General features: G+C 38.0%; 1 protein-coding gene across 3 annotated transcripts; it reads left to right on the forward strand.

The window, feature by feature from the left end:
* The first annotated feature begins 1,485 nt into the window (after positions 1-1,485).
* mcfd2 (multiple coagulation factor deficiency 2, ER cargo receptor complex subunit) lies at positions 1,486-8,827 on the forward strand. Of its 3 annotated transcripts, none has more exons than XM_048535778.2 (4): positions 1,486-1,564; positions 5,320-5,508; positions 6,991-7,150; positions 8,614-8,827. In XM_048535778.2, exons 2-4 carry the CDS (start codon positions 5,330-5,332, stop codon positions 8,743-8,745), a joined length of 471 nt encoding a protein of 156 aa, XP_048391735.1. In that variant the 5' UTR covers positions 1,486-1,564; positions 5,320-5,329; the 3' UTR covers positions 8,746-8,827. The 3 variants fall into 3 exon arrangements, with proteins under 3 accessions (XP_048391735.1, XP_048391737.1, XP_048391736.1); XM_048535779.2 differs by lacking the exon at positions 1,486-1,564 and adding an exon at positions 2,048-2,262; XM_048535780.2 differs by lacking the exon at positions 5,320-5,508 and having other exon boundaries at positions 1,491-1,564.
* Positions 8,828-10,830: the final 2,003 nt, after the last annotated feature.

Here is a 10,830-nt window from a genome sequence, read left to right on the forward strand (position 1 = left end):
AGTGTGCTCCAGTACCAAAGTGGATTACTATTACAAGTCAGATTTATGTCATAATCTTATGGAGAGGTTGGTGTATGTCTGATGCCGATCTCCATGGATGGAGTGTATTGGACTTGAGGCTTGTCTCTCCTGATAGTCAGCAGATATGTAGCTATCTTTCATCCTGTAACTGAATCATTAATGTATTTGTTTTCTGAATAGTGAGTTAAGTATTTTTACTACTCATGGAGTGTGTGCTGAAGTGTTGGGAACTGCTGGCCAAATGGAGGCATGGAGGATCAAGTTGAGAGTTTTAACTTAAACTTTCATGTCAGGAATAATCATGGTTTAGAGTATCCACTACATGATACAGCAATAAATTGTATACGAAGGAGGGGAAAATAGGTAATGGTTAGATATTAATGCTTGCAAATAGGGGTCTCACTGTTCACTGTTCAAACAAGCAGAAAATTGGAACTTTTCTCCATCATTGTTGAGAATCTTTTTTTCAGTCTTGCCATTTTTTTCTCAACTGACTCATTGTTGCTCACATCATTCAGAGGCTGGGAGAATTTTTCTCCACCATAGAGGCAGCATAGTGGCTCAGTGGTTAGCACTGCTGCCTAACAGCACCAGAGTCCAATTTCACCCTGGGGTGACTGTCTGTGTGGGGTCTACACTTTCTCCTCGTATCTGCATGGGTTCTCTCTGGGTGCTCCAGTTTTCTCCCACAGCCCAAAAATGTGTAGGATTGGCTGTAGTATCCAGGGAGGTGCAGGATTGGCGCACCAGCCATGGGGAGATACAGGTTGACAGGGATAGGGTAGAAGGGTGGGTCTGGGTAGGATGGTCTTCAGAGGGTTGATGTGGACATGACGGGCCAAATGACATGTTTTCACACTGTGGGGATTCTACTAAAAACAATTCCATCATGATTTCTGAGCCTCACAATCTTGTGATGGAATTTTCAAATCTTGTGGTTTTGTTTAAAATTGTAAAGACCATATTATTTTATTTTCTGTGCTATTGATTGTGGACTAAAATGGGAATAGAATTATCTTAAAGCCAAAGTAAAACCATGAAAAGAATTGCTGTGATATTAAAATCAAGTTACTGAGACTCATTGTCAGTGTTGTTTACACTGCTGCTTTGTTTGGGGATGGATGGGGGTGATGTTTCTAGACACAGATGTGTTCATTTTGGGCTACGTTATATAGATTGAAAATTCGGCATGCTTTCCCTCTTTATAGCTTTTTTTCTCCATTTCTGTCAGTTTTGCCTTTGGAGCTGGAAAAAAGCAGCTGTTGATGTGTACAGCCAGTATGTTTAGATTGTAGGGACTTGTCCCTTGATATATGAAGCGGGGAAGCTGGCACGGTTCTTTGGTAATTCAGGGTGATTTGCACAACGTCCGCCCACCGCCTCAGTCAGGGCGACGGGACAAGGCAGACACGTGGCGGACACAGGGGTAGCCGTCCACGTGACCGTGCCGCCAATCAACACACGGGTGGGCGGGGCCTCGAGAGGTCAAAGGTTTACCCCTCTATCTCCAGCTGACGCGGTTGTCAGTGGGTCGCGCGTGAGGGTAGGTTTAAAATAACGGATGTCGCGCGGACTATCGGGGTTGAAGGGTCTGGAAAGCCTGCGCAGAAAATCAACCACAGTTGTCGCGAATTCCACAGCGGGCGTCGATTTGTTCAGAGCTGGAAGTTGTTACCTGTTTGAATGGGGAGGGGAGAGTCGGTTTAATGCGGGGGGGGCGAGGCAAAGTGATCACGGTCGAGCGGTGCTTATTTCCTTTTCCCATTCGTTGTTTATAATGTGTATACACCGGTACCCTAACCCCCGCAGCTTTCCTGCTCTGTCCGTCCGTGCCTGAGAAACGCGGCGGCTGGATGATTGACGGCTGCGGCTGCCAGTCACGGCGTGGGGCATCGTAAAGAGTGCTCGGAATTGTTGACATGGGCCAATCGGAGAGAGGTTTTGGGCGGGTTCTCCAGCTGGCTGACTCGAACCTCTGAGTGAAAGGAGCAGGCTGAAGGGGGTGGGGCTAGAACGGGGAGTCCAAGGTGAGATAGGGTTTCACCACCGCCCCCCTTCCCCAAACCAATCCCCAGCTTTATGCTTATTGAATTGTTTTCGGCTGGAGCTGTTCTGAAACCTCTCTCTTGCCCTCTCCAGTCCCTCCCCTTCCCCCAATTCCCTGGCATCTTATCCTTCTGATGCCCGTGAACCAGCGGATTTCTTCATTGTCTAACGTTAAGACATACCTACTGGAGTTGTGTAAGCAGTGTTAACACTAATCAACCAGTGATCGACGTGCTTGGGCGGGGGTATTGCAGTGTAGAGTTGAGAGTATGTGGAATAACTTTTGTAGTTATGCTCAAGCTTACGTTCCTGAGACCGGGTTACTAAATCTTGGGTAATTGAGTTGTATCCTAGACAATTGTTGAACATAGGAACAACTAGCATAGCTATGCCCTTCACTGTGGTAAACAAAGTCATTTGAATTTGTTTTATTTAAGCTAAGGAAGAAGTTGTGGCGTGGAATGATCTTCAGGCCAGATATGCAAGAGCATGCTATGTATTTGTGTTTTGGTGCCTACAACAGATATGGCCAAGGCAGACCGAGTTCTGGGTTTTGGTATATGTTCTTTCTGTAGTTGGGAGATTCATTGCAGGATCTACAATCAGTTGCGATGCCATCGTTCATCAACAAGCATGTTGAGAGCATTTCCTAGTGAGCCCTCTCTGGCTAGAAATAATCAAATGTGTGTTATAACTTTTTTGAGTGAGAGTGCTTTGTTTTGCATGAATTACAGGATTCAGTTTAGATACAGCATTTCAAACAAATGATGGATATTTGCTACAAAATTGTTTATAAAGAATCATGCAGCTAACCAATTTAAAATGGTCATCCTGGCTCATAGTATGGTGCACTTGCATTTACTAGGAGCTACATAATATTAATACACTGAGCCCTGTTCTTTGTACATGAAGAATTTATGCACACTCAGATTGTGTCAATGCAACACAGAAGTTGGCAGCCATTTCTATGCTTTATTTCTTAAGGCAATGTCTTGACCAGCTGGAGTTCACCTGTCTGGTTTAAAATTTAAAGAAAGTTTGACAGTTAACTGTCAGTCATTAACTGGTGCTTTCTAAAATGCCAACACCTAACAGTCAGAGTCCACTTGCCAATTAATCAATATTCTTCTCTAGTGCAGTATAAATATTTTTGGCTTTATATTGATGTTTAATGTAATTTGTCATGATGAGGGCAAGGCAAATACTTTTCACAATGTCTTTATTTCATCAATGCTCAAAGTTTTGGACTGTAGACTAGAAATGACTCCCTTACAAATATATAACACTTTTCTGGCTGCTCAATTCTGCAGTACATTGTGAAAGTCTAGTTTGAATGTTTTAGGAGTGTAATCATTTGTCTTGGGAATTGGAATTTTTGAATGCAAGTTAAATGGCTAACAAACCTAAGGCAACTAGCAATCAAAAGGTTGGGGTCTTTAGATATTAGAGCTAGAAAGATAGAATCATAAAACTGCAAGGAGCTTGCTCTTAGCTTTGTAATCATGTCAGAGTCTGGGAATCATTGTTCTGTATTTGTTAAAAATCTGTCGTTCATATGGTTACCCAGAATCATGGAAAACATTGGCGTTAAAATGTACTTATACTATATTTTGGCTTGGAAGTGGGCCTTTTGAATTGGACTTTAAAGGCAATCCTATTTCAGAGTGCAGCCTTGATTGGAAGGTGTTTTTATTTTTAATTTGTATTTTGCTGACAGAAACCAGCAGTTTGACTTTTAAATTTCATGACGTAAAACAGCGGAAGAATTTGCTGTAGCTGGCAGCCAACCGAAGAAACCTATAATGGCTGTCAGCTTTGCAAGAAAATTGGTCATTTTGAATATTTGAGTTTGAAACAACAGCTGTAAAGAAGCAGAGAGCAGAAAAGAAAGAAATAGTCCGTATGCCTGAAGCTGGTTCAAGGAGCTGAAGTGTTTCACTTTTTTCTTAAGGATCTGATGACTGAAGACCAGTTAGTCAAAAACGAATGGGAGGATTGCCATGTAATTTCTACCTTGACAAATAGCTGGAATATTAAGGAGGGCACTGCTGCTTCACAGCGCCAGGGACCCGGGCTTAATTCCAGCCTTAGACGAGTTTGCATATTTCGGGTGGGATGCTCTTGAGTGTTGGTGCAAGTTCAATAGGCCAAATGGTCTCAGAATCCTACAGGGCAGCTAATGAATTAAAGCCAATTCCAGAAGGCTGTGGCTCAATTTTTGTTACAGTCCTAGGAAAGGTGAATTAATCCTCCAGATTCATAAGAACTGAGTTTACAGCATAAGCCTTTTTAAAATAAACTTAAGTTTTTAGTGGTGCTTGTTTTAATTTCTTAGTGTGTACAATTATGGCCTTTTAAAGAGGAAAAACAATCTTGTGGCATAGTTATTTCATTTAATTGCTGGGTGTTCAATTACTTTAACAGTCTGTAGTATTGTACAAAGTTATTTGGTTACTCATCAAATAATAATTGCCCTCTTGGGGGAAGGAAGCAAAATGACTGACTGACTGATCTTGAAACACATTCTGTGACTGTCTTGATAATTGGGTACATAAATAGATAGGTCCATAATGTCCTGGAATGATTGTCGTGAGCGATTAGTCAGCACAGCTTGTTGAAACTTGAGTTTTGATTTGTTAACCTGTAACTGAGTATACAGATTGCAAGCAAGGTAGTCACAGTATGTTCCATGCAGCCTCTACGTCTATCTTCTTTATAAATACACTTTACAACATATCTTTGTGACGAGACTTGATACCCTATCCCAATATTTGTCTTTATGGTGTAGTGTCAAATTTTGTTAGCAGTTCTGCAACTGACCTTGGTACGTTTTACCATGTTTAAAAATAAACTCTCTATATATACACAAATTGTTCAATGCAAAATAAGTCATAAATGGATATTGAATCCAATAAATATGTACTATGGGTGGAAAATCTTGTATTAGAAGTAATTTGAATGAAAAAATACATTTGGGAGGGAAAAAGTGATTTCTTGTACAAATAAAGCAGTACCCTGTTTAACGTGCATCTGGCTAACCAGACTTGAGAGAATTTTATGAAGTTATCTCTTAACCAAAACACTCATTCTCATCCCATTAGGAAATGTCAAAACTTCAAAATGGAAGTTAGCTGCATCCAGGTTAAACTAATGCAGCATACAAAAATATTTATTACTTTGTATAAAGTAAAGATTTTCAAATGTGAAGTGCCAAATTTGAAATAAAATTCATGATGTATCATTGTTACACAGGATCTGTACCATGTTATACTGGAATAAAATTATGAGGAGCTGCTTCATAGGCTTTCTGTGTCTTGTCCTATGGAGATGGCAGCATCTGCATTCAACTCTTGCTGAAGGTCATCTGCCACCTGATTTTGAAGTCACTGAAGGTCATCGACCAAACATCCGTTTAGATAAGAACCTTGTTCAAGACAAAGAGTATGTAGCTCACTGTTTCCACAGTATGCAAATAAATTACAGTATTTTTTACTGTACATTAATTCATTTTCAGTTTCATTTGCTAAGTTGTACAAAAGCTTTATAATTAGTAAAATGATTTAACTTGGAAGTTGAGGTTCTGAAGAAGGGTCGAGGCCTGAAACGTCAGCTCTACACCTTGTTATCTCCTCACCCTTCACTTTCCTTTGCACCTGATATTTCTAGCTAGACATTTGTCTCCACACAAAATAGATTTTAAATTGGTGCTTTGAGGTGCTGACTCCTTTTCTGCCTGTCACTTACTTGCATTCTATCTCTTGCTATTTATACTTAACTCAATTTTATCAACCCCTCTTGGTCCCTAATAGTTTAATTTAGAAGTTATTATCTCAGAGACATTCTGCACAATTCCTTGGGAATTGGATGAGAATTGTTGCAAACATTTGCACTAATTCCCTACTGGCTGCTGGAGCGCAATGGGGTCTCAATATCTTGCCTTGCTATACCCCCTTCTTTTCTTACATGTACTATTTCAATAAGTATTTGTAAGAGATGAGCAGGTATACTATCATGCTGCAAAGACTAAAATGGAAGAATAGCAGTACTAGGAATTCAGGATAATATAATTATAAGCATAAGATAAGTTATAGTGAAACGACTTCTCTTTACTGTGTACATTTTCCATGAATAGATTTTTACCCCTCCAAACTTTGTGTCTGAGAATTGTATTGAATGCTTAATGTTTAGGTGTACTACTGATATTAAGAATAAATTCAAACTTATTCTAAATATCCCACAACAAATTTGCAGATCCTGACAACCAAATTCCTTGTGGCAACAATAGCTTGCTACATCACAAATACTCCAAGCTTTTGAAACTCAGGTCTGGCAGTATCTATGGGGAGTTAACATTGAGTCCAATATGATTCTTTTTTTCTAAGGAGATAATAAAATTAGTACCCACAGCATAGGAAAAAGAGAAAGGAGCCATTTTATCCGATCACTACCTGTACTACTTTGTCCAGGATTTCCTGGAGTTTTGCTTACTCAGTAACCAGCCTTGCATCTATAGCCGGTAAAATCCTGCACTCTTCTTATGGGGTAGGAATTGTTGTTACAATTCTCTTTGTTACTAATGCTGCAGCTTAACTACACCTTAAGATATTTGATATATGAACCACCTACAAACTCCCTCCAGTAATTCTTAGAGTAAGCTGAAAATGCAACCAAGTTTCTAATCGATGTAGCTCCCTCTTGAACAATTTGAAGTGCTTGAGATTTTGGCTCCATGTCAACAGCAAAAACATTATATATGTTTCAGGCCTGCGAATACATTGGTTTCCTTGCTGCCCTTTAGTGACATGACCTAACCAGGGATCTGTCTATGGACAGGGAATAGTATGGGGGAGTAAAAGATGAGGTGTTCTATTTTTGAAAGAAAGCTGCATTGTTAGTAATTATATGCTTTTATTGATATTGCAGTCACATTATGGAACATTTAGATGGTGTGATAGACAAACCGGAATCTGAGATGACACCACAAGAACTTCAACTTCATTACTTCAAAATGCACGATTACGATGGAAATAATCTTCTTGATGGATTGGAACTAATATCAGCCATTACACATGTTCACAAAGAGGTAAATACTGTGTTACGAGGAATGTTCATCTTCTGTCTCTTAGTAACCAATTTTACTTTTTTTGTTACAGGTTGGTAATTAAATTTAAGTCTGAGTCTGTTTGACTTAATTGTTCACCCAAACTGGAAGTCATTACCAGAGATAATGGGAACTGCAGATGCTGGAGATTCCAAGATAATAAAATGTGAGGCTGGATTAACACAGCAGGCCAAGCAGCATCTCAGGAGCACAAAAGCTGACGTTTCGGGCCTAGACCCTTCATCAGAGCTCTCTGATGAAGGGTCTAGGCCCGAAACGTCAGCTTTTGTGCTCCTGAGATGCTGCTTGGCCTGCTGTGTTCATCCAGCCTCACATTTTATTATCTTGGAAGTCATTACCAGATTCTTTTCAAGCCTCCTTGTTTTTTGAATGCCAATTACATTTTAATCAATGCCCATTACTATCCATTCCTTAGAAGTAAATTTAAGTTTTTCATCTATCAGTGATACATATCAAGTTTTTGCACCAATTTGTTAGGTTTCAGTTGTTTTACAGAATGGGTTTGAGGCTGAAGACCATACAACTCCAGCTGTATTGCAGGCTGAACCTGCTTGCATATGTCAGAGTTGCACTTACCTGGTTGTTATTAAATATTTCAAGTCAGGGGTACTTTCCCTAATTATAAAAGGTGCATATTACATTGAACACCTTACAGTCAACTGAGGTGAAGTTATATTCCATCCAGTGCAGCGGTTTTATGAAGGTAGATAGTCTCATTTTTTAGCAGTTTTGTGCTATCGAGCTTTAAAGACACAGGCACTTGAGTGTTTGCAGCTTATAATGCCTTTCATTAATATAATTGTAATCTGCACGGTGGCTCAATTTACTTGATATGCATATTATAATGATTAATGTGTCAGTATGCATTCTGGAATAGTATATAGAAACTGAAAGAACTGCAGATGGTGTAAATCAGAAACAAGAAACAGAAATCGTTGGAAAAGCTCGGCAGATCTAGCAGCATCTGTGGAGGGGAATCAAAGTTAACGTTTTGGGTTGAGTGCCCCTTCTGCAGAACAGCTGAGACAGGGTCACTCGGCCGAATACGTTAACTAATTTCTCTCCATAGACGCCAGACCTGCCGGGCATTTCCAACAAGCTCTCTGTTTTTGTTCCTGGAATGGTATAATCATGCCAATTGAAATTCTTGGCTGCAAAATAAAATTTAATGAAACAAAACCAGAAATACCCGAGTATAGATGAGTTCGAGAAAGGGTAATTATTCTGGTATAAGCTTCTTCAACGTATCTTTTTTCGAATTGGTTGCTTACTACTTTGAGGTACAATACATTCAAGTATGTAATTGGAACAAATATATCATTTTTAAATGTAACCTATTTAAACCTTCTTATTTTTATTGTTTTCATTTTATTCTTTTTACATTCTTAAACTTGTGTTTTTTCTGTGTTGCCTTTTCTGTACAGGAAAGTGGTGGCCAAGGACAGCCCATGAGTGAAGAAGAAATTGTTAGCTTAATTGATGATGTTTTAAGAGATGATGACAAGAATAATGATGGGTTCATTGATTATGCTGAGTTTGCTAAATCACTAGAGTGAAAAGGACAAATCATGGATTGGTATTATCCATTTTCTGACCCCCATTGGGGAAGCAATTAAATATATTTTTATTAATGGTGAACGTCAGTTAACTTTATTTTCTTAATAACTGAGCCAATCGTAGGTTATCAGCCTCCTAAAAAATGGAAGGTTAGCTTTTGTGTAATAACTGCAAACCTTTTAAACTTCCACTGGATACCTGTGAATATTTTTGTGCAATTTATAAAAGAACTTGTGGAAGAGTAGCATGTTATGTTGCTATTCAATATTGTGAATTTTTCATTAGCAACATGCTGTAAGGAAAACAGTAATTCTGAAGTGTTGACATTTCTCTTCAGACCAACAGAATGAACGATTAGTATTTAAAATGTTATCACAAAGTTACAGAAGTCAGAATTTTTATCTTGCTGTATAAGGCAAATGATAAATTAGAAAATTCTAATTCTTTAACTAGTAAATACTTTCATGTTCAGGTCTGTTGCCTCAAACCTACAAATTAAATATGGATGACCAATAAATGCACTGATTATATAGTATTACTGTACATGTGAAAATTGATTAGATAGTGCTTGTAAAATAAACTGTATACGTTTAGTTTTGGGAGCTCAGTTGTGTAGAGTAATGTTGTAACTAGTTATCTTGTTGTTACAGACCACTTTTTAAATTTATTGAGACATTGAACTGTTCAAGGGGCAGCAGGGCCAAACTTTTGGTATACCATTTGGTAGTATAGGACACGATTTTTAACTGATCATTCGTCACATTCAATTACTAGTTTCTGCTGAGCCATCAGAAGCAAATAGAAGATTGTGCTCCTGACTGACAATTTAACCAGTTCTGTGGTATTTTAGATACAGAATCAACATTTGTTTTGAAAGCCATATGTTTACAAAAGCATTGGTTTTGTTATATGGTGTATTGATGGTATGAATTAATTTTAAAACTTGCCATTATGAAAAGATTGAGTATTACTCTCTTGAAATTTGGTCATATTCCAGTAATGCATTTTTTTTAAACCGGTAGTTCTGGTGAATGGAGCAATGATTGCAACTAATAAATTCCAGCCTAAAATGTTGGCACTCCAGTGCGCAAACACTTCATGCATTGTTATTGGCAGTTATATTTATAAAATATTGAGTCAAATATAATTTGTCTTTAATATTCACAAACCAATTTCAACACCTAATGGGAGAGTTACGAAAAAATGGGATTCTGTGGTTTTAAATTTTCAACTGCATTTAAAATCTTGTGCCTGAAATTAAATTTAAAGTGCTGATTTATGACCTCACTCCTTCCCCACACTACTGTACCAAATGGCAGTTGGTTTACATCAACCTCGCATCTTTAACCTTGGTGCATCTCGTGTCCATAGCTGTATTTGAAAACAAACTGGCTTCCTATTTCAGTGATAAATGTTTTACTAAAATTAATCTAACAAATCATCTTGACAAGTTTAACTCTGAGCTTTTTGTTTAATATACTGATTTCAGGCAGGAGTTTTGAGGGTGCTGAATTTGGCATAGGCTAAAGATGTACAGAGAAGTGGTGATTCTGTTGCTATATTCTAATAGAAAGCTGCAGTTTTCCTTTTGTGGTATGTTATTTTAATTCTTTTCTCCACTTGTTTTTAAAATCACTTTTTTTGAATGAAATGGCATTCCTGGGGATGTAAAGAAAGAAAATCAGACAGTATTCTTGCATGAATTGATCTGATTCAATTAACAAGTACTTTGAATAGCATTCTCCCAAATGAAGAATAGTCATTTAAACTTGACCGATACAATAGCAAGTTATCACCTTTTTTGGATTTTGGAGAAAAGGGATTAATTTTTCTTATAATAGAAATGAAAATCAGTTGGATTAATGATACTTGAAGATTAATGAAGGTTAACTGGGTTTCATAAATGTAAACAAAACATGGCATTATGGATGATAACCGGTGTTTAAGTTTTGGCAAAATGTCCTTTGATTATTAATTTTTTAAAAAAATAAGTAGACCAGGTTTAAGGATCCCAATATCCTTAACAGGTCTTTCATCATGATATTGAATATTTGAGTATATAACATTATCGAGGGTGTAAAATA

The sequence above is a fragment of the Stegostoma tigrinum genome, chromosome 9 (genome assembly GCF_030684315.1).
Source record: "Stegostoma tigrinum isolate sSteTig4 chromosome 9, sSteTig4.hap1, whole genome shotgun sequence".
In the NCBI taxonomy this organism is placed as follows: domain Eukaryota; kingdom Metazoa; phylum Chordata; class Chondrichthyes; order Orectolobiformes; family Stegostomatidae; genus Stegostoma; species Stegostoma tigrinum.

Excerpts from the sequence above, each read along its gene's own strand:
- mcfd2 (XM_048535778.2), top strand. The coding sequence starts at position 5,330 with ATGTTATACTGGAATAAAATTATGAGGAGCTGCTTCATAGGCTTTCTG. Across the intron at positions 5,509-6,990 it reads AACCTTGTTCAAGACAAAGA|TCACATTATGGAACATTTAG; the intron begins GTATGTAGCTCA and ends TTGATATTGCAG. Across the intron at positions 7,151-8,613 it reads TTACACATGTTCACAAAGAG|GAAAGTGGTGGCCAAGGACA; the intron begins GTAAATACTGTG and ends TTTTCTGTACAG.